Here is a 22,906-nt window from a genome sequence, read left to right as displayed (position 1 = left end):
GATATTTTTAAAGGCCACTCTCAATTTTACTATCGTGTTTCAGGTTTTAGCATCAGCCAACAATATACTACCCACAGGACCACAAAGATCCTAAGCTAGGTACAGAGTTACAAATGACAGTTTCTGATACAAGATCTGTCTCTACTAGATATATTGAAAAGTGAATGCCATATTAAATCTATTATTTCAATAAATTATGTTGATTTTGAATATTCTAAAAAAAAAACCAAAAAACAGAGAAGAGAGGGCTTTGGCCTGAACAGAAGTACCATGAATACAATGAAGCTGCATTCAGAGAAAGGAAAGCTCTCACATGAATAAGGAAAAGAAGTAAACTATGGAAATCTCTTTTAATAAAAGTATTTCTTTAAACTGCCGTTTCACCTAGTTATACACATAAATGTCTCTCTAACACATTCTCTGAAACACTTACTACTTTACTTAGTAATCAGATATTTTACACCAAACATAAACAAAACATACCACATTACAGATGAAAAAAAAAAAAAAAGAAAATGAGTCCTGTAACACTAATGCAGTTCATTAAAGTACTCACTAATGACATTCATTAATGCACTCTTACCGATTTTCTTTAGCAGTTTTTTCATTTTCTCCATAAAGAAGAAGAGAAAGACCATCGTCTACAGCAGCAATCCTTGTCAAAATATCAGCTACATCAATTAAAGTGGTTTCAAGACAATTTATATACACCTATGTGGAAGGAAAAAAAAAATAAATTCAATGCTTTTGTGAAAGCTGTTTATTCAAGCCTGGCTTATGTATGCAGAACGTGAAGGTCACCTTCCTGATGGTTGCTCAATGGCTTAAACAAAATAAGTAAACAGCCTATGTTCAAACACCATTACATAGAATTTTTCATCACAAATGGCAATAATTCACTTCTAATGATTATGGCAGAAGTCCGATGACTGCACAGATATAGAAAACACACATTTTTCTCTTTCACCACCATGAATGTGGAAAGGTTCTTGATACACTATCTAGGGGTATAAGAACAATACCTGAATCAAGGTGAGAATCATGCTAATTCTCTCATTGCTGCACACACACTGGCAACATTCTGACTAGAAATGAAATTCTGGTTCCCAAGATCTTCTGCATCCACCTCATGTCCAAGCTGCCGTAGGACCAAACAGGCATTTGCTTTGGAATCGTGAGGCAAGCCTTCCCCACTGGAGCAAAGCAGAAATCCTCTGCCAATTTCTTATTCACTTCAGAGCACTGTAGAGCCAAAAATAGGCTCTAATCAAGTGGAACTTGAATATTTAACACTGGGATTCAGGCTGTTTGGTATGGTACCATGACTAATGAATGTACTAATCAAATTAATGTTAAATTGGCTATTGCTTATTAATATGTGAAGTCAATTTTCCCACGACAGACAAGGAGAATATGGGTGCTCCATGAAGAGCCTGTCAGAGAGGAGCAGTGGCGTAATGCTCAGTAAGAGACGAGAAGCCAGGAGATAAGCATGAAAACAAAGCAGGTAGATAGAATGGCTCGCCATCAGATGGACAGGCAGTTCCACCACACCCAAGCAAAGTGAGCAGACAAGGTAGAGTGGTAGTAATCAGGTCCACCCAACAGTCCAGCTCCCCTCCACAATGATGAGGGAGGTCCAAGGTTAAGCCAGGAAGTCAAGTGAATGAGCTGAGGTCAGCTCCAGTCACAGTAACCATGGTCAGATACAGCCCAATGATCACCGTGTAACTGGATTTATAGTGACAAAACAGGTCTGAGGTGAAGCAAACCAAGAAATCATGTCTGCGGGTCACAACTCAGATCAATGGGACAGTAGGCTTCAATGCTTCTACAGGCAGGGAATGAGGACAAGAATCTCCTTTTAAAAAACACTCCTGAGTGGAGGATGGAATGAGTCCACACTGAGGCTTATTAGCAGAGCCATCACTGGAGGATCTCGGTTGAGGCTTCTTAGCAGAGCTTTCTCAAAGAGCTCTCTTCAAGGCTGGACACCCACACCACTACTTGTGCTGTCCCAAGCCCAGGCTGCCAAGCCCAGGGGAGGGGATAAGGAGATGTGCCAAGGGCAAGACAGTCAACAGTAGCTGTAATTCTGTAGGACTTATGTAGTGTCCTAAAGGTGCTCACCAAAAGTCTGTTACTGTTCATATGCCACAATAATATACAGTCATGAGACAGCCAGAGCATACCTTCTCATCCAGGGACTGAGAAACACTCCAAATTTCTACAATTTATGCATAAATATACTTACAAAGAAGGAGGACAGTTTTCAAAGTGAGATGTCCCCTTTGATAGCTTCCCCCTATCCACACCCAGGACAACTGAGTGGAGTCGACAGTGAGAATCAGTTTAGACAACAACGAACTAGGCAGGGGTTACTTTCCCCATAACACTTGCTAAATAGCTAGTGTGTCAGAATGGGTAATAAAGCACCACTGTCCTTAAGTTTAAGTCCACTGTCTAAATCTTTTCCACTCTTCTGTTATTCATCAAGGACAGCTGGACTCACAAGAGAAATTATTTTTAAAATGCTATGCAATCCAGCTTCTGCTTCTTCTCTTACATGTAACTCTACATTTTATATAACGCACAAAGGAAAACTAAACTGCCTACTTTAAAAAATAAGGAATTTACTATTAAAGCTGGTGGTCAAAGTAACCCAAGAGAAAAATACAATTTTGTCTTGTTTTTTTTTTTAGTTAAAATGTTCAGTGACAGAGAGTTAAAAAAATCTCTTTGATCTTTTATTTTTAGGTTACTGGCTATTATTGTTCAGAATTTTAAGAAAGGAACCTACTGTGCTGTCACTGTGTTTTCAAGAGTGATATTACTTTGTTTTTCCTGTGCAAGACCAAAACAAAACTCAAAAACATGGTACTTTGTTTATTTAAAAAGTTAATACATTGTTCCGCACCAGCTACGCTTCAGCAGCAACTCAGACGCAACAGAGCCCAAAAGGTCAATATTGCTGTGCACAAACTGATCTGCCTGACAACTAGTGCTCATGGTCACCGAGTTTCCCCTTGCCTCTCTACTACAGATACACAAAACTCCTCTGCCTAAAAGGCAAGTAAGACTTGCACTTATCTGAGGGAATTCAGAGCTCAAATGTAAAATAACAGCATTGTGTCTGCTCATTAGGCCCACTGTACAACCATACGCGGTTCCAGTGATACCCACGCCCATAACCCAAGCTGAAAAAAGATGCATACATGGCCACCTTCCTTTTGAGGCAGGCATTGTCCAGTATTAGAGTCCAATGTTAGGGTTTCTGGGTGACTAAGAAGTGCCAATGGTTTGACTGGGAAGAAAAAATAGTTCAAATTCTTGTAAAAGAGGAAAAGGGTCACTCTGACATGGTTTACCTTTTCTAGATACTGTTTTGCCAAATGTAATGCAAAAGATTTGCACTTTTGTTAGAACAAATATGACATGTTCCAGATTCACAACACATATCCAACCTTCTACAGCTACCTTGGATTAAATAATCTTTAACATGACCTGTTTTATTAAACAGACCAGTTACGAAATCACAGGAGGGCTTACAATTCGTAAAGAGTTCAGCTACCTAAGAGAAACAGCTGAGAAAGACAGAAACAAAAACAAAACAAAAAAAAAAGGGAAGAACTATCAAACATTGAGATAATTTCTTTTTTTAACTATTAATGTATAAGAAAGAAGAGAGACAGTTGTATATGCTTTAGAGTACCCTGTGACCAGAGAGATCGCCTGGGGGATTACACAGGCCTCCATCAGAGCAAGTCAATGAAGCATTCCTTTAGTACTATTTTTCAATCTGACTATCTGTGTTCAAAGCATATTCAGGTTCAAGTAATATTTTGTACTTGAAAAAAAAATTGCTTTAAATTTTTGCAATGTACAGTAAAAACAAGACAACGTAAAGCATCCATAGATAGCCTTAAATCAGTAACATTACTGTATTCAGTACAGATACCCACAGAAGAGCCAAATTATTGACATTATCAAATTTTTGCAAGACTATCATGTTAAGCTTTACAGAAATACACACTTTAAAATATTTACTTGGGAACTAATTGTTTACACTTCTGAAATTGCATTGGAATATCTTCAGGAATTAATACAAAGAGGCTTTTCTGAAAAATAAACAAACTGCACTGAAAAAATAATCAGAAGGATACTGACAAAATTCAACTTTAAGAACCTAGATGAGGTATTTAATAGGGACCCAGACTGTCTTTGTGTGAGTCTCGGGAAGTAAATTTTAAATTTCTCAGCCATTAATTTCTCTCAAGCTCTCTTTATGGAAGAAAGCTCAGTCTCCACCATGGGTATTTCAGACCCACAGCCTCTCTGTCTTGAGACTTACAGTCACCTCGGTCAATTGAATCGTCTCAGTGAAAACAAAGAGAATACGACAGGTTTAAACCATAACTAGACTTTCAAGGTACATAATGTTTCCCAAGATTTTGACAATTGTTATAGAAATGTTAAAACAAACAAACAAACAAAAACACCTCTTCCTTTTACCAGTTCAGAAAATAATAATTTTCCAGGAAGAATTACATATTTTACTTATGCTAATTACTGGGAATACTTGAAATTGCCAGCTCGATTTAAAAAAAAACAAACAAAACAAAACAATAGAAGTGAGTTGCCTTTTAAAAAGCAGGTAGAGCAAATAAGCAGCCAAGAAGTATCCAAAAGACACACAAAAACATCAGAAGAAAAAAAAAAAATTAAAAATCGAGCTACGTGATTTTCCCAAGGGCGCAGTCTCACTACAGCACAATTTTTACTACTATTCAAAAGATTTCAGGAAAACCAAGTTTGTCAGACCAATCATAATGACAGCCTACACTATTTAAGACATAACAGCTAATGTAGAAAATACTACAGAAGTTACCATGTGACTAAATAAATCTTCTCTATAGAAAATGCAGAAAAAAATGATAATATTCTATAGATTTTAAAGCTATTTGGAAGATTATTACAAACCTCTGTGCCACTCAGTAAACTTTGAACAGGATGAAGTAGGGCATCTATCACTGCATCCGTATATAAACATTCAGCAGTACATCCTGTTTGATCACAAAAAACTTGCAGAATCTCCATTACAAGACTTGCTGGAGAATAATTGTCTGGTGAACACAAGAAGTATTTATTTACATTTTAATTTACATAAACATATCTATATGATTTATGTAGATACTTCTGAATTATAATGCTGTTAAGTATTGATTTAACACAGTTAGAGGGAAGAAGAAAAGTTACGGGAGCAATGAAAGAGAAAAATCTGCACAAATAACTGCCCCAAATTAAAAACTGCAAAAGAAGTTACCACATGCCTCATTATAATTATATATGTTATCATATATTAAAACCAGACATTTACCTGCATGTGCTGCCACAAGTGCCTTTGGGTAACTTGGAGAGCAATAAATAAGCTGAGTAAATAATACCAACAGATTGGTTATGGATACACTATCTATCAAAAAAAAAAAAAAAAAAAGAGAGAAAAGTAATCTGCAAATTAAAGTGTAACTTTCATTTTAACAATAAAATGGATTTTGCAAATGCATGTAAACAATGTTTTGCTTTATTGAGGAAATCAACATACATACAACTAATAAAGCAAATGACCTGCACGTCCCTGGGATGCTATCAAGGTCTTTCAGTGATCAACTTATAAGGCTTGATCTTGCTCCCAATTTAGCCAATTTCAATTTTACCCTGTCTGCCACTGAAACAGATGGCAGCCAAAGTTTGAAAATGCTGAATATACACAACTGTAGGAAAAACCATTACCTTGCCATTAGATTTAATGAAACAACTAGAAAAGAGACAAGCTGTCAGACAACTCTTCCTCGGGTTGCAAACAAAAGCAACAAATGTAGCTAAATGCAGGTCAGGAACTATTGCTCCAAGTTTAATAATATCATTATGTTAATAAACCAGACAATTTCTGAGGAAAGGGTTGTTATCTATGAAGCTGAAAAGGATAGCATTAAGGAGATAGATGGTGAGATTGTTGCTTTTGTAGGGGAGAGAAAAAGCAATCATCACCAATGGATCACTGTTTGAATCATGTTATACAGATAATCCATAAATGACAAAGTACTCAATTAGTAGATGTTTCTTCTTTACAATTGTTCTACATTGGATCTATTAAATCCCGATTCTCAAACCAGAAGTATAAAATACCTTCAAATTACAAGTCTCAGAATTAGTATCCAGTGATGTTTTGAATTCCATATTGAATTCATAGAGATACTGACGTAACGCAACACTACAGTTGTTGTCACACACTTGTATTTGCCAACCCTGCACAATGTACAACCATATGCAGATTTCTCTGGATGTCCAAGAGCTTTTCCATCTCCTATCTTCTGTCCTTATTAGCACCTCTGTTCCACAGGTACTGACCTTTTCCTCTACCACTGTTTTACCTTTATTATATTAAAAGGTTAAGCTCAAAGTAATTGTTCTCAACTCGCAATTAGCTTGAAATACAGATTTTTTTTCACACCTGAAAAACAGTTTCTCTTCCAACCAATTCTATCAATTGGTTTGACAAAAGATATTACTCATACCTAGAAAGACTGAACCACTTACACACTGATTCAACTCTCCTTCAACATGAAATTAACATTTTAAATGTGAGGACAAAAGTAATCTATTCAACTACATCCATCAAAGACTAAAAAACTGTGTTGATGTCCAAAATTACCTATGCCATCTTTTAAGAAAGGTTTCCAGGCACAGAATTGCTAAGCAGTTAAGGTTATTGAAGTGGAAGTATGTATCAAGTATGGATAAAGTGTTGCCCAACAGCTTCCATTTTCCTCAGCCCTTACCTTTTTTATTTTTCAGCTGTACTGGGAAGAGATTTCGGCCTTGCTTATAGATCAACAATCTTCCTAAGAGGCACAGTGAATGAACAAAATAGATATACTGCAACCCTGATCCAGTGTAAGAAAAGTTCTGTTTATCACCTTTAACCAAAAAAAAAAAAAAAAAAGTTTTGAATTTGACTCTGTTTACTTCACAGTACATAGCTACTACCTGGAACGTTATGGCTCATTTTGTACATAAAGACAGACAGCTTATGTAACTAGGCATTGCTGTTATTGTTCTCTCAAATGGCACACATACAATATTTGGGGGAAAAAAAGAACAGATAGAATGTCTTCCTCTTGAGGCAGTGTCCTGGTTTTGTTAAAAAATAAGTTTCTCTTTTAGTGAATTTTGCCTGCCAGCTAAAACCTTCATATTAGCTGCATTTTCCTGGAAAACCAGATACATGTTTTGGTAAACCTAGCAATGGAATGCAAACTTATCGATAAGCACGGATGGACATCTCGCGAGAGGGGCAACGAGAAACTGGTGACCAAAAAACTGACCAACTGTGTATAACATTCCATTCACATGAATACTTCATATAAAAGTGGGAGATCACGAGGATCTCGTCCCTTTTTCCTTTTCCCTTCTGCTTATGGCCGACATTAGGAGAGGACCTTGCTAGTTGTCCCTGCAAACTGAGGCCTAGTGAGAGACTGAATCCAGCTCCGGTTGGCTACAGAGTCTAATCCAGGACTTTGGGTGCTGGCTCTGCAGTTGCTGAGACTTTCAAGATTGGTTTTGTATATTTTGTATTATTTTCTCTATTCTCATTAGTAGCATTAGTAAAATATCTTTAATTTTTCCAACTCTCTTCTCTCTGTCCTTCTTTCCCTCCCGATCACCTGTCCTTAGTGGGAAGGGGGGAGAGAGAGGGGGAAAAGGGGGAAGTGGGGGGGAGAGGAGGTTAACAATACATCTGCCAGAGTTTTATTGACACCCCACAATCTTAACCCTCAACAGGCAGCATGCTCAAAGACCTCAAGCAGGGGTGTCAAACTCATTTTCACCGGGGCTACATCAGCCTTGCGGTTGCCTTCAAAAGTCCAAATGTAATTTTAGGAGTATATGAATGTAGCTACATATGGTTCTAAAATTACATTCGGCCCTTTGAAGGAAAGCGAGAGGATGATGTGGCCCTGGTGAAAATGAGTTTGACACTGCTGACCTAGAGAATATGGATATACATGCATATAATGCAAGACATTGCAAAGATACTCACTACAGTGCTGCTGGAAGAAGTCATTGACTCTGGATTTTTTATTTACTACTGCCTTGCAAAATTCAAAATAATCAAGACATTGCTGCACAGCTGCATTAATCTGTGGAAATAAGTACACAATAAAAAAATACCTGGTATTTTACAATAAAGTCATTCTCTCTTGTATACAATATTCTCCTTTACATAAGAACTTAAAGATCCACTTCACAGCAATTACCTCATGTTTCAAGGCTTTGGATGTGTTAACCAACAGGAAGCAAAATTTCATAGGGCTATTAAAATACATTACTATTATTAAATTACCACACTATCAGCTCCATAAGCATTAAGACAATCTACAAAGAAGAGTACAGAAAACATGCAAGTATTTTGAGAAGTTAATAGCAATCTGTGATTACCATATTGTTATTACTATGGAAGATCTTCATTTTCCACACAGGGAAAACTTTGTTTTGAATACACCACTCACTAAACTGTAAGTTTGGCTGTTGGGTGCTGTCAATGCTATTACAGTGCTATGTACCATTATCATAGCTGTATCCTTGCCTCCCACCTTAAGGTTGTATCAGTCACATACAGTTTACATCATATTTCATTTGTATTACAAGATTTTACAGAATATAGCCAAAGTCCCATCTATATTAATGGATTCCACACTTATATTGGTCTTAGTGAAAGCAATGAAACCTCCATCATAGTGAAGAGATCTGCCAATACAGAATATGTGATAGTAACACCTACATAACTAGAGATGTTTTCCCAATTTATCTTGCTGACACCTTGAATCCTTAATGCCTCATATCACAACTTAAAGGACACATCAAAAATCCAAATTCAGCATGGAGTCTTTATGATATTTTTTCAAGCACCATTTGTTATTTTTATATGTTGTCAGAAATAATTCTAAATATGAATGTAACACAATAAATAATAATCCTAATTGAACACTTGCTATAAAACACACAAATTTCCCTTAACGCAGAACTGGTCACATACCCTTTTTTCATTTAACAATGAAAAGAGAAATTCAGATTTCAGCAAAGTAAAAAAAATCCAAAAGGTTCATCTCGCTAAACAACATGGAACATCTCTGACAAAAAGGGAAATAAAGGGGAAAAAATAGTCTAAACTACTGTGTGCAAAGCAGGAACAAGTTCCAAGTAAATTTGCCTTGGGAAATACTTACCAAAGACTTATACTTCTTTTCCAAAAGCCTAAGTACCACTGCTCTGCTGTAATACGCATGCTAAAATGACAAAGAAGACCTAATGTCAACTTTTGACATATGTTTTATTTTTTAATTAAAAAATATAAATTATCTCCAATTCTGTTCTGTTAGGGATCCTGCGCACAGTACATATTCCATGTACTGAACTCCAGCTTGTGTATGCCAGTATTATACTCAACTGAGCCTTTTGTTTTCAGTACATTTAAGATGACAAAAAATTTGTCATTACAAAAACATGTAGCAGAACATGCAGTAAACCAGAAAAACAATAACTACACTGAATTGTTAGACTGCGTGTTTTGACATTGCCATGTAAATCCTAAATTATAAGTTTATACATTGTAGGCTGCAAAAAGCTCTATGTCCACTAGAGGTTAGCAAGTTGTATGCAGTGTATCATATATATAACTGTGCTTTCACGCTCATCAGTTCTTCCAGAAAAATATTTGCATCTTTTTATGGCTATCAGCTGATTACGACAAAGGGACTGAAGTAACAAAGCACAGTAACTTCTTGGTAATTTTATGAAAACTAGTAACTGAATAGACATAGAGGGAGAAAGTAGTGTTAAAGGGCAAAGGACATAAATGCCAAAAAACAAAAGCAACCAACGAAACAAACAAAATGGACTTCCCTAATTACAGTGTTCATTATAGGTTGTTATGAGAACACAATAGGTCTGTGATAATAGCAGCCATAAATCAGACTTTTCAAAATACATGTCAGACATGAACAAGTTATGGTTTGTTGGGTTGGAGTTTTTTTGCTTACCGTCCACTTTTTAAACCATACTGCTTTGATATCTATCAAAGCCAAGAAGTAGACTGGACTCAAAAAATCTGGATTAGCCTCGTGTTTTACTGACAAAAGTGACAAGGTACTCTCCACTACTTCTTCCATGTACCTTATGACACAAATAGGAAAAAATGAACAGAAAAAAAAAATCACTTAAATCTTTCCAATAGTAATATTTAGGAACAAATTTCTTGTAAAACCTTGTTCAGATAGATCATAAATAACAACATCATGTTGAACTTGACCTCGTAAGGATATTAATCCTTAGTATTATCATGAAGCAAAATAATGTTAACATACATGCGTATTCTCCTAAATTATTACATATTTTCTAAGTGCTAAATATTACACTTGTTACTTTGTAAATCTTTCAAATTATTTTTGTTAAAAAGCACTTAGAACACTTCAAAAGCTAAGCAAGAAGCTTAATATGACCCATGACTACTCCTATTCCACTTTTCCCACCCTCTGTTTTTATTCCCCCATTATCACTGACCAGTCATCTGTGTATCCTGTAAGCAACTCTTCGCTAAAATTATACGCATCTAATTATATGTCAAAAATTATTACATTAAGAAACAGTGACAGCCTTTCAAAGGTGGCATACTTTTCTGGATGACGAATCCAGGAAGATGGAGCTTCCTTTTGGTACTCATTTAAAAGGCGGACCTGAAAATATAATTATTAAAATTCAAAAAAAAAAAATAAAGCTTGATGTTTCAGTAATGATAAAAAAGGTACAGTAAGTTCACCTATACCTTTTTAAGTAAACGATTTACATCTGTGTTAGATACATCGAGACCAGCTGAAACACGAAGAGAATATTCTCCAGAAAGAAAGTACAACTCCAAGTGTCTTGCTAAAAAAGGAGAAAAAAAAAACAACCTCATCTCCATGACAATAGTGACTAAACAGGCTGTATTATACAGATTCATTATACAAGTTAACTGATTTTCAGGAAATATATGAGTTATGAAGTCTTAAATGTAATTAAACGCACATACCTAAACTTGTGTAGACATCTCTTGTCACATTAAATGGAGAAGAAGAAAAGGTTTTTGCATAGAACCTAAGAACTTTCTCCTACAGGAAAAAAAGCAAGCAATGTATTAAATAGTTATGTAATTGCGTATTATTATTGCACAATAATCAACATGTAGTGGCATTATTCTTAACATTATATATTGCTCAGATATCTCTACAGATGCTAGGCATATTTTATAAAAATACACAGTTTGGGACCACAGAACCTACAGTCCAAAGGAAATTTTACTTTAATACTTTAACTGACAGCACCAATGCAAAGCCTCACTGAGATACAACGAAGCAGACCAGGAAATATTACTGTACTTTTCCACTAACATTAATGTTTTTATGTTATTAAACATACCAGTGACTTGTGACTACTATTTTTAAAAGAAGCTGTGGACCTTCTAAGCTGAAAGACAAATAGGTGACAACAGCTGAGGCAACTTTCATATTTATTTGGTAATCATTTTAAAACTCAAAGAAAAAAAATTCATCAGTGCTTGTGTAATATTACTATGTATCATTTTCTCATCATCATGGAGCACATACCTGACTTAAATAGGAAATATTAATAGGACATGTTTTACAGAAGAGTTTTATCAATTTTTTTTACGTTTGCTAAAAGACATTCAAACCTCTTTGCTCCCATTAAAAGATACATAAATGAGTACTCCAGTCTCTAAAAACCCTGTTGAAATCCTGTTGTAATCCTTTCAATCAAGACCTAATGGAATCATGCAGTTCTTTTACTTCAAAAAGAGTTTATTTGATACATACACCAATAAGAAAATACCTTGGGACGCTGCTGGACTACTCATAATACATGTAACTTGTTACCCCTCTTCAGTACACTTTACTATGGCTACACGACCGATAACTAAATACAGAACATGAGCTTACACCAAGTGTTGCATCAGGATCTGCCAGAGACGTTGTTAGATGCTTACGCAGAGTTGGCCAACCCTCAGAGTTCAGTATATCAGAGGGAGGAACAAAGCACAGCGTCTGCAATGCTTCCTGGCGAACCTGAAGTGGTCAAAAGGATAAACACTACAAGTCCTTTCACAGTAACTTCTCAAATACGTAATTTACAATATAATTCGGAGGAAGGAAGAAAGAGGATCTGGCTGTAGAACGGATCATTCCAAAATACTTCACTCTTGTGATGTTTTTATGGTAATTTAGACAAAACACTACATCACTGAGGAAAAAAAAAGTATGTATTTGAAGGAGCAACAAAACCATCTGATACAGGTTTTCAACACTGGATGCAAGGATTATGTTCGAGTTTCTGATTGTAATCAAATATTTTATTATCAGGGAATATAGGAAAGTATCACCAAACAACATAAATGTGCCTGGCAGCTCTCTAAAATGTCAGTAAACTGGAAACAGATTTATTAGACACTACGCTTTAGTGCTGAATTTTCATAATGTCAAATAAGCTTTTTTTTGTTCTACTCATAAACAACTGTAATCTCTAGTAATTTATTTCCTATTACTGAAACAAACCACAGGAAATTTTAACAATATTTAACAGCATCAGACTTTTCAACTTGTTTTCTAATAAAATTCAATCAATGTTTATATCAGTTCCCACCTACAATGCTTTTTTCAACTGCCAGACAATCCAAAACAAATCTTACTAAGACATCACTATCAAAATTATGTTTCTCCAGGCTTCAAAAACATCAGCAGCTGGTGCTGATTGATGGTTAGAGACCCAGATTAGTACTGCCACTGGCAGGAAGGCAAACCTAACTGGGACTTTATAGATTCCATCTGGCAGCAGCCTGTTGGCAAATCAGAAGGCATCTCTGTCTTCTCTTAGGGATAACACAAAGGACAACACAGAAGTCACCAGTAAGGGCAAGGGGCACATATAGAGGAAAATAAGCTTCAATAACTTTATTTCTCACAGAACAACTTTTGCCAAACTAAAAGTACCCATCTATAGACATGAACATCTAACAAAAACAAACAAACAAAAAAAAACACACACACAAAAAGCAAACAAACAAAAACACAACACAAAACCAAAACGGTTATGAACAACCAAGTACTGCACTGCAGAGCAGTTGCTGCACTGATGCCAAGATACATGAACCAACAAAGATTTCACTTAGGTACATATGAACTCTTATGCACATACAGTCTGTTTTCCAATATGCTAATTCGTATTAACATTTTACTTCTTCTTTTAAACTTACTTCCTTAGGCTGAATAGGGTCAAGCCTTTCCACAAGCAGCTGCAATTGTTCTTGACTCATGAATGTATAACTCTGTAATACACATTACAAAATGATCATTAGTACATTAAACTGAACAGCAAAAGATTAAAATCATCAGTCTTTCTGATATCTAATTTACTTTTAATAATTAGGAAATCAACATTTATACTAATTTAACATTAAAGTCAATATTCTAAATGTTTTCTGCTATTTGCCCAAAGTTAAATTTACAGCAACAAAATTACCATTACATATTTTGCTTTGCTTTACTTAAAAGTTTCCTGTATCTTCATAAAATCCCTTATAATACTCCAGTCAGTAATACAGCATAGTGCAGTAGTCTGGTAATGAACTGCACATTACTTGGCTCCTAAAGTAAAATCACAAAAAGTTAGACGATGTATTGCTTTTACCATTGTTTTATCTTTACCAATGCAGTACTTGCACAGGTACTTTAGAGCACATGGGCATATCAATCTCATCTAGAATACGCTGTCCAAAGGTTAGATATCTAATACACTTACTACTTCAGACTGAAAGGAAGGTGATTAAGTCATTTTGGGATCTACAGAAGAAAGGATCTATCTTTTTCTAGGGCTGTTCTCAATCTCCACTGACAGAAACGTAACAATTTTGTAGTACCATGCTCATTTTGCAACAGAGAGAAAACACATCGTACTTGGTTAAGTGAGGAGTCACTGTCAGAACAGTTGTCTGTGTAACAGCCACTCTGACGTCCATTCTTCGTTTTACTGCCCAGCTCCTTATTACACATTCGATCTTCTTCAAACTTGTTAATCAAAGATTCTACTACAACCATCATGACATTCTTCAAGGCATGCATCATTTCTCTGTATCTTCAAAGTAAAGATAATTTTAATATTTAAGAGCACAAAAAGAAAAAAATTCACTAAAACGTGGATAATGGTACTCAGACTTGAACTCACTAAATTTACAGAACTGAATGAAAAACAATGCAAATCCAAAATGAACATTAAAACATGTATATACCTTATATGTTTCAGATAACTATATTTTAAAACCATAATAAAATTCCTTTTTGTCATTCTAAAACCCATGAATGAAATACCACTAACATAATCCTGTTCTGAGAGGTTCTTAATAAAGAACAATGTGAATCTGCATACAAGGAGAACCCATGCCTGAGAAAACAGGCCAGTTCTCATCCTTGTTACTGTTTATATTTCTTTAAGTTCAACATCCAATTTTTCTTCTGCCCTAAGCCTTGAGCAGAACCAATAGAAGAGAACACAACATCCTGATTCAAGATCTTGAGTACAGGTCATGCACACTAAATCATTCTCTTTCAGCAAAACCAGAGTTTTTTCTAATTTACATAAATTGAATAATACTATCTACAAGGAAGCAATTCAAAACAAAGGCTGCTTCAGAAACACATCCTATTGTAAAATGCTCATATTAGGTGCTCAATTGAATTACATTGTTTTTACACTGTAGTGGTTCAACCTCAGTAAAGCCCTCATTATGACTCTCTATGACAATTAAAAATAGAGAGGTAAGGATCTGATTCACTATGATAACAGAAGTATACTGTTTCAGTTAAAAAAAACAATATTTCTAGAACTGCTTTAAGCACTATGATACAGTTAGAATTTGAACAAGAATTCAAATAACGTGATGCATAAACTAAACTTTTGAAGTTTTTATGTATTTTATGGAAATAACAGCTGTATATACTTAAATCCACTTTATAAGTACTACTGAACACTGCTATAAAGAATCACAGCAATTATGTGCCTGTGTAAATTTGAAATCCAAAGCATGAAAATTTACAGAGAGCTATCAGCCCCTGTATTACAAGTTAAAGTTATTTTAATATTCATAGTAAGGTTAATAAAGTCAGAAACGAAGAGAAGACAAAATAAAATTATTTCACTTGTAAACACAGAGGTTTTTTTTACTTAAGGCTTCTAAACTAAATATGGTCTTCAAAAGCCAATTAATCTGGACCACAGATCCTACAGTATGCTGACACGTGGTTTTACACACCTACTGATTTCTAGCTGACAGTCTGAGTCAAAAAATCTTGGATAATTACACAGTTGGTCCACATACTTACTCTACACCATATGGGCAACACTGTAGAAGTACCTTTGCATGTACACTAAGATACAAAGTAACATAGCTAAAACTTCAGTTTTTAAACTCATCAGTAAAAGTTGATCTGATTGAACATACTACTCCTACTACTCTCACAGGACACCTGGCTAGATCCCAAAGCAGAAAGCTTAAAAAAAATACACATGTATTCTAATTTATATTTTTATATATGTATATACACATAGATATTATTTTTTATTAGAAAAAAACACTGTCATGTAGACTCTCCATTTATATTTAAGAAAATTATAAAACTTTAATATGTAATGAAACCAATTTTTCCTTTAGGCCAACTTCTGTATCACAACCAAATTTAATTTGCAGCTAGCGAAACAGTATGAAGCAGTTATTCTTCTCTCAAATTTTACCCCTGCCCAACTCCAGTTCTAGATGAATCAAAAACTTCATACATAGGCTATTGATCTTTTTATGCAATAGTTCATAGGCTTAATTCCAGAGCGAGACAAAGCATGATGAACTGCAATGTAGGGTGGGAATATCTCAATTGCTTAGCACCCATTTTTGAAAGCAAATTATAATTTTTGTTACCCATTGGTTCAGAATGTATTTTTTCAAAATAAGTTCTGGAAAGGAGAAAGGGAGACAAAGACCAAGAAGTAAACATGTATATACTCACTCTTTTGACTCACGGGTCTTCTTAGTAACACGTTGGACAAGTGTGTCATAGCCAGATACTTCCCCCTGATTTTGAGCAGAAGTACATTTTTCCGTTTCTTCTTCAATCACAGATCCCACAGTATTATTTATATATTGCCTAAGGTATTTCACAAACTCATAGCTGCAAAAAATATACAAAATTAAAATGTAACAGATTTCCTTGAGCTCATGGTCTAATGTCTTCAACATTGTATCAACATCAGCTATCTTCTCTCCCAGAAGACCTGTTACTTTAAGGTAAGTTTCATGACTTCTAGAGAAATACTTTACTGGTGTAACTAAACAAAGTAAAGTTCTGTTTTCTTCAATATTAATCTCAAATTAAAAATTAAAAAGAAATTACTCGGAGCATCCTGAACATAGCTTTGTGTTACAGTATATCCATCTGGTGTTATTATTTATGCAGTATAGACAAAAAATGAGAAGAAACACAGGAAAAACAATTTATAAATTCTAGAATAGGAGCATGTCTAAGGTTTATGAAAGTCTGTGTGTCATGAAAGTATGCTGAAGATCTCACTCAAAGTGACTGCCTATAATTACAGGGACATAACGTAAGGAAATTGGCACTTCGTGCTCTTGTTATTAGATACAGAAATTTGTTTAAACACAAAAATAATCAGAGAGGCATTTCAAAGGAAATACTCTCACTGCATCCCCAGATTCTGTATTGCTACAGAAATTGCTGAAAAAAGTAGTGCTCAGAATACATAAACTTTTTTTTTTTTGGTTAGTCTTCCAATTTGTATAAAAGTAACACAAAAAAGTAATCATACATAAACAATAGATGCATCGTAATACTTTCATTATATCAAATGCAGATGTGCAACTCCTTTGTGTTAATTCAGATAAACACAGAGTGAGAAAAATTAAAAAGTCAGTCACCATAGGTACAGAGTCTAAAGCTATAAAATGCAAATATAAATAAAAGCAACTGTTAATGACAGAAGCTTTTGCCTTTCTTGGATATTAAAAAAAAAAAAAATCAGACTACACTCAAGATATATAAAAATAAATCAGAATAGAAAATTGTGTCTTGTATCATGCTACAAACTTCCTCACTGGATTGCCTACTTCAAGTTCCATCAGGTATAACAGTCCCTTTTTTTTTTTTTTCATTTCCCACTTATTTCCATTCCTATATCATGTTTGTTCTTAACGAAAGTAACAGAAATACATCTCAAGAAACATGCGTATTTGCATTTTCATTTGTCTTCAAGGCTGGCTTTTTACTTCTGCCATAATGAAATTTCACACGACTCTTCACTGAATGAAAGCTTTCATAAAACCTTCTCCCATTTGTCCTACAACAGTAACATTCCAACGTATACATTTTTGCAGTGACTGCTTCTCTCTGACAGACACAGCAATCACATCACTATCCATGTCACTAAGGTAATGTCTGCTTGATGTCCTAGCCTTGATCTTCTGCATCATTCTTCCATCTTAAAAATGTTTTGTAACAAATAAGTCTTTCAGCAATGACAGAACTACTTCTTGACATGCAGAATCAAGTCAGGCTGATCTGGTTGAGCTTACAAAGGAAGTGACAGGAAACAAACAAACAAACAAACAAAAAGATAAAGTGTTAAAAAACTCTAGGATTTTAAGGAAAAAAATACAGCAGAAAACATGCTACTTATATAGTTAAAAAATCTGATTTCTACAACTGCAAATAAATTTTGGACTTGATTCAATTTTCCTTTATATTAGCTTTCCAAGGATGCTGTGTTTCTGTCTTTTCTACATCAAAGTTGGAACAAACGATAATGTAAGGCCTAAAAGTCTGACAAAGTTACTGAGGAAAAATAACCACGAGGCAGGAAAAATGCTGATCAGAGCTAGCATATTGTGCAATTCAAAAGCACACACTACCAATAAAGGAGTTTGCAGTCTGGATGGATGGGGTACGGGTCAAGGAGAAAGTTTATTAATGGTCTCATTAATAAACCAGCAAACGATCTCTCTGACCCACCACGAAAACCAACCTATACTGCCATGGGTTATGAACAAGACTAGAATACCTGTAGAAAAATTCCAGCGCCAGAGAGCAAAGCTCACATTCTGCATTTAAAGCATCACTTAATTTTCCATTAAATGTAAGTTAAAATTATTCTCATGAAAAGAAAGTATCTTTAGGATCACCATTTTTTTAACATACCAGAAAGATTAATGGATGCCATCGTTTCACTCTTCTAAAAGGCAAAACCACGTATGCTTTGTGTCCACCAGTTGTAGCCTTTACTCCTCACCCTGGGTATTCTCCTAATAAGTACCCAGAAGAAATATTGCCCAAAGTAATTTCATAAGGTTTTGGTTGTTTGGGTTCTTTTACTGTCCATGTCTTCCTTTAAATAAAAATGATTTTGATATGTTTATCACCAACTGTTTTGCTCTCATGCTTGTCACCTGCTGTTCAAAATTCTCAAGACTGCCAACAAAAGTGTTATCTGATACAATCTGTAGTACAAATTTAAATTGAGCTAAAAATACACTTCAAAGCATTTAGTATCTTCAAAAGATACAAAAGAATTATATTTTTAAGATTACAGAACTTGGGTTTGTCAAAAATGTCACTATTTCACTTACTTATTTTTACCTAACTTCTACCACTGATGAAGCAATGCCAAAAACTAGACAAATTTAAGACAATTTAGATAGTGTCACTTCCGAAAAAAAATGGCAGGAAAACAGCTTTTTCAGAAGAAGTCAGGACACAGAACTCTGGTCTTTATTAAAATGTCTTCAAGATAATTTCATCTTGATATTCTATTGATTTATCATAAATGCATGCTAAAAATCTCCCATGTAACAAAAAAATAAGTTGGAATACCATGGAAAGGAAAAAGGAGTGTGGGCTCCAGAAATCTAGATCGCATGCAAGTGAGGTCACACTGTCAAGTGTGATTTAAGTAAAGTGTGATAGGGACACATTTCTGCTTTGTTTAAAACATAAATTCAAAGAACTACTATCTCATAACGCATACAAGGGTTCAGTAACACAAGCCAGACAGAACAACCAAATATGGAAGCCAAGTAGCCTTCTGAAAATTTACCTTTTTTTGTAAAACAAAACCATATTGTCTGGCAGGTGTCAAAAATACTGCCTGACAGCCTTCAGTGGGGATGTCTTCCAGCTTCTGTTCACATGTTCATTTAATGCATTACGTGTAAACATGCATCAGAGTTGGCTAAGTCAGGTAGTTTTATAAGTTCCTCTCTCACGAACAGCTTATCAATTACTGTCACAATAAAAACATCTTACTAACAGTGGGAGGAAAAAAAAAAATATTATTCTCCAGACACACAAATTTGAGTGCTGATTAGTGACAGGAATATCTGGATATACAAATACTTACATATTCATAAAGCAATATAAATTGTAAACATTTCTCTACAGTAATATAGATCAACACACTTCACTTCCTTCAAAATGTTAAAAATAGCAAAAATATTTTTACTTGTGAAAGTTCTCATCTGTTTCCTCCAAATGCAAGAGAATCTCTTCTGCACATTCTACTGATGGGGCTCCAGTGATTTTTTCCTTCACACTCTGCAGCAACTGTCTAAGCATAGACTGTAACAGAGCTTCATCTTCACTTGTAAAGTGAGACATCTGTATAAAGCAAATATAACATTCTTTCTTAGTTTGGGGATTTTTCCTCCTCTCAAGATGCTAAGAAAAGCATAAACTCCTTGAACTACCACTTTTTTCCTGTTATCAACAACATGAGATTATGCTATCAAAAGACATGACCACAGAAAGGAAATATTTGATAGGGTTTATCTTCGGACAAAATGAAAACAAAACAATCAAATCAGTTTTAATAAATGTCCTGTTATCTTAGTACAATATTCTTAAACAAGATATTGCATTAAAAAAATCCTGAATACTCCTTTGCTGCTCGAGGACTTGTCCATCAAATAGGCACAAGACTACACTAATTTTAAAAAAGGGTTTTTTTACAGATGTAGTGATTGTACCTTGATGAGAAACCTCTACAAGTCTCTCAGCTTCTCCTCATAAACTATTACCACCCAGTTCTGATTTTTGGATCATTTTACTCAGAGCTGTTGCCATGCCTATTATGGAAGGTGCTGGCAATTTTTGCAGGCAACAAGGGCCAGGTGCAGTTGTCAGAACTGTTTAATTTCCCTGGGGTTATCTAACTGCAGTGACCTGATAGAGTCCCAAGTCAACACCACAACTACTTGGCAAAACCGGAACAGTGGCAGTAAGAAGTCAGGAAGACACTGTATTCTAAGGTTAATTTTCAATGGTTGAAAAACAAGCAAACAAACAAACACCCAAAAGCTTCATTTCTATCTTGATTAATTAATTAACCTAAATTCATGGCTTAAACTTCTTTATATGCCAACGAAGACTTCCAACCTCTAGTTGCAGTTCTAGCATATGTACTTCAAGTCTATTTGAGAAAGAATGAATTACAGACCTTTGACTTGTTTTTAAAAAGAAAAGGTCAAGCAAAGATGCTCTAAGCAGCTGTGAATAAACAATATGCACATTTGGAAGACACAACATAATAAATCACTGCTTCATACTTAAATACTATTAACCAATAAAAAGTCAAAGCCATATAACACCAGCTGGAGGAGTTACCCTTTACAAAAAGGTAACAGTTGTGTGAGTTAGCAGTTCTCTGTCGAAAGTGGCACAGTTGCTGAACATTTCATTTTGATAAAACATAAGTCAACATTACCTCAACCATCTTACCAGAAATAGCATTAAAATAATATAAAAAAAAAATCTTCTACTACTCTTAACTCCCTGATTTGAAGCCCTCCTTCTTATAAATTATAGTCTCAAGATATTTAATCAAAGTCAATGCATTTTTACGTCTATATACGCTACTCTCATAAGTCTTGTCTGCTGACCTTAACACTGTATGAACCTAACGCTCTGCAAAAAACTTCACTTATTATTTTGGTATAACTAGGCATTTTTATTTGGATGCTGGCTGGCAATCAGTGTAAATCCCTGCTTATGAGAATATTGTAGTTTCACCTCCAGTTTGCTTTGAAAAGTTTTATTTGACTTATATAATCACTAATAGAGATATATTTCTCTTTAAACTCATTTGTAAAGGTTTGTGGTTTGTTGTGTTTGGTTCTTCAGTGTTTTGTTGTTGGCCTTTTTTTTCCCCAGCAGGCATATTCCTCAGTCCATTTCCATGCAAAATTTAAATGACTGTTTTGTCCCTAAGAAACGCTATCCCAAGCCCAGTTTGTGAAGCCCTTTCAAGTTGAAATTCATTTTCCCAGCACTGTTCCATAACTGCAAGGCCTGACGCAAAACGCACGGGATAAGCCAGAGGCAGCCTGTTGTAGCCAGCGCTTATCCTTACACCAGCCTTGGCTTCAGTAAGGTTTTGAACAGGGGAAAACAAAAACAAACAAACAAAATAACAAAGTGATAATTTTAGCAACAAATCAACGACAGCTGTTAACAGAAACACGAGTAACACAAGAATTCGTACCCTCGCTCGGTTTTTACCGTCAGTCGTGTCAACCGTGTACCAATTTTTTAGCAGCAACCAGACCTCTAGTGATAACTTCTCTTACTAAAAGCATCAGGAGAAGAGGCTACACCTGGCCGGGCCCGCCTCTCACGCTATCGCTAACAGCACACATGGTATTTTCCAGGCCACCTCGGACGCGCTCGCCCCAGGCACCGCTTTCGCACGGCGGTGCCGCAGCCGCCCACCCTGTTCTGCCCCCGCGGAGGCCTCCGAAGCGCCCCCCCCCGCCGGCCCGGCCCCGCACTCCCAGTTCCGCCCAGCCCCAGGGGCCCGGCCGTGTCCCGCGGACTGTGGATACGGGCGTCGCCGTGCGCGGACCCCCCCCGCGGCCCCCACTGCCCCCGCCCCGAGCCCCCCGGCCCGGCAGGAATCACCTTGAGGCGGCAGCAGCCCTGCCCTTCCCTCCTCGTCGCGGCGGCAGCGCGTCTCCGCGGGCGGCGGCCCTTAGCAACCGGCAGCACCCGCTGCCGAGTCTCGCTGGGCCCGTAGTGACATCGCGAGATGCCGGCGGGAGGGCCGAGCTGCCCTAACCTGCCGCCTGATCCCTCTTACTCGGGTGGGGAAGCTGCTGCCGCTCCGGCCGCCGGCACCGGGGGTCTGTGTTCTCGCTGCCCCTGGGCCCAGGCCGCCAGCGCTCTCCTCCGCCGCCGCAGGCTTCCCCGCCACCGGGGCGGCCAGCGCGGGGGCGGGAAGGGCGGCAGGTCGGCAGCCCCAGCAGTGCCGGGGAAACGGTATCAAGCATGAAATGGCCTCCTTTTGCTGCACGGGGCTCTTGGGCAGTCCTGCGTTACAGTGCGTCTTGGTGGTCTCTGTGTTGTCGGTCGAATATGTGCCGAGGAATAGCACTGGCCTCGTCAAAAATTGAGCTGTGCTTTCCCCTCTTTTTCAGTGCTGTGGCGAAGCACCCAGGCGATGGCACGGCTGGGGTAACTGGGCCGTGTTTATCAGGAAGGGTCCGCCCCAGCACAGCTCGTGAAAGACTCAGCCGCAGGCAGCTCGGCTCTGCCTGTCTTCAGACCGGGGTGTCGGGGCTCCCTCTGTCCAGCCCATGGTGGCCCCAGGGTTCTCTGGTGCGCGGGTTTTCCACTGAAATCGAAGGAGGACACTCATGCTGTTACTCCCAATTTACATCAGCAGGAGAGCAGATCGTGTCAATAAA

General features: G+C 36.7%; 1 protein-coding gene across 8 annotated transcripts in view; it reads right to left on the bottom strand.

Moving 5' to 3' along the window:
* TBC1D32 (TBC1 domain family member 32) overlaps positions 1–22,498 on the bottom strand; it is an 80,082-nt gene extending 57,584 nt beyond the window's left edge. For 4 of the 8 annotated variants that reach the window (XR_011738403.1, XM_065834808.2, XM_071806595.1 and 1 more), the window contains exons 1-16: positions 22,122–22,498; positions 19,669–19,823; positions 16,167–16,328; positions 14,067–14,244; positions 13,367–13,438; positions 12,057–12,182; positions 11,132–11,210; positions 10,886–10,986; positions 10,735–10,796; positions 10,104–10,236; positions 9,291–9,350; positions 8,105–8,204; positions 6,840–6,977; positions 5,378–5,470; positions 4,981–5,123; positions 584–711 (exon numbers count right to left, since the gene is read on the bottom strand). Coding sequence is in view for 7 of the 8 variants with exons in the window: in XM_065834808.2 (XP_065690880.2) it covers positions 584–711; positions 4,981–5,123; positions 5,378–5,470; positions 6,840–6,977; positions 8,105–8,204; positions 9,291–9,350; positions 10,104–10,236; positions 10,735–10,796; positions 10,886–10,986; positions 11,132–11,210; positions 12,057–12,182; positions 13,367–13,438; positions 14,067–14,244; positions 16,167–16,328; positions 19,669–19,823 (1,730 nt within the window). In the remaining variant the exon portion in view is untranslated. Of the gene's footprint in view, positions 1–583; positions 712–4,980; positions 5,124–5,377; positions 5,471–6,839; positions 6,978–8,104; positions 8,205–9,290; positions 9,351–10,103; positions 10,237–10,734; positions 10,797–10,885; positions 10,987–11,131; positions 11,211–12,056; positions 12,183–13,366; positions 13,439–14,066; positions 14,245–16,166; positions 16,329–18,368; positions 18,556–19,668; positions 19,824–21,705; positions 21,902–22,121 lie in introns of those variants that run through there. The other 4 variants (XM_071806592.1, XM_071806593.1, XM_065834810.2 and 1 more) reach the window with 4 other exon arrangements.
* Between the last annotated feature and the right edge of the window lie 408 nt (positions 22,499–22,906).

The sequence above is a fragment of the Patagioenas fasciata genome, chromosome 3, assembly GCF_037038585.1.
Source record: "Patagioenas fasciata isolate bPatFas1 chromosome 3, bPatFas1.hap1, whole genome shotgun sequence".
Lineage (NCBI taxonomy): Eukaryota > Metazoa > Chordata > Aves > Columbiformes > Columbidae > Patagioenas > Patagioenas fasciata.
Note: the sequence above shows the minus strand (reverse complement) of the source record. Positions and strands in the feature narration are given on the sequence as shown.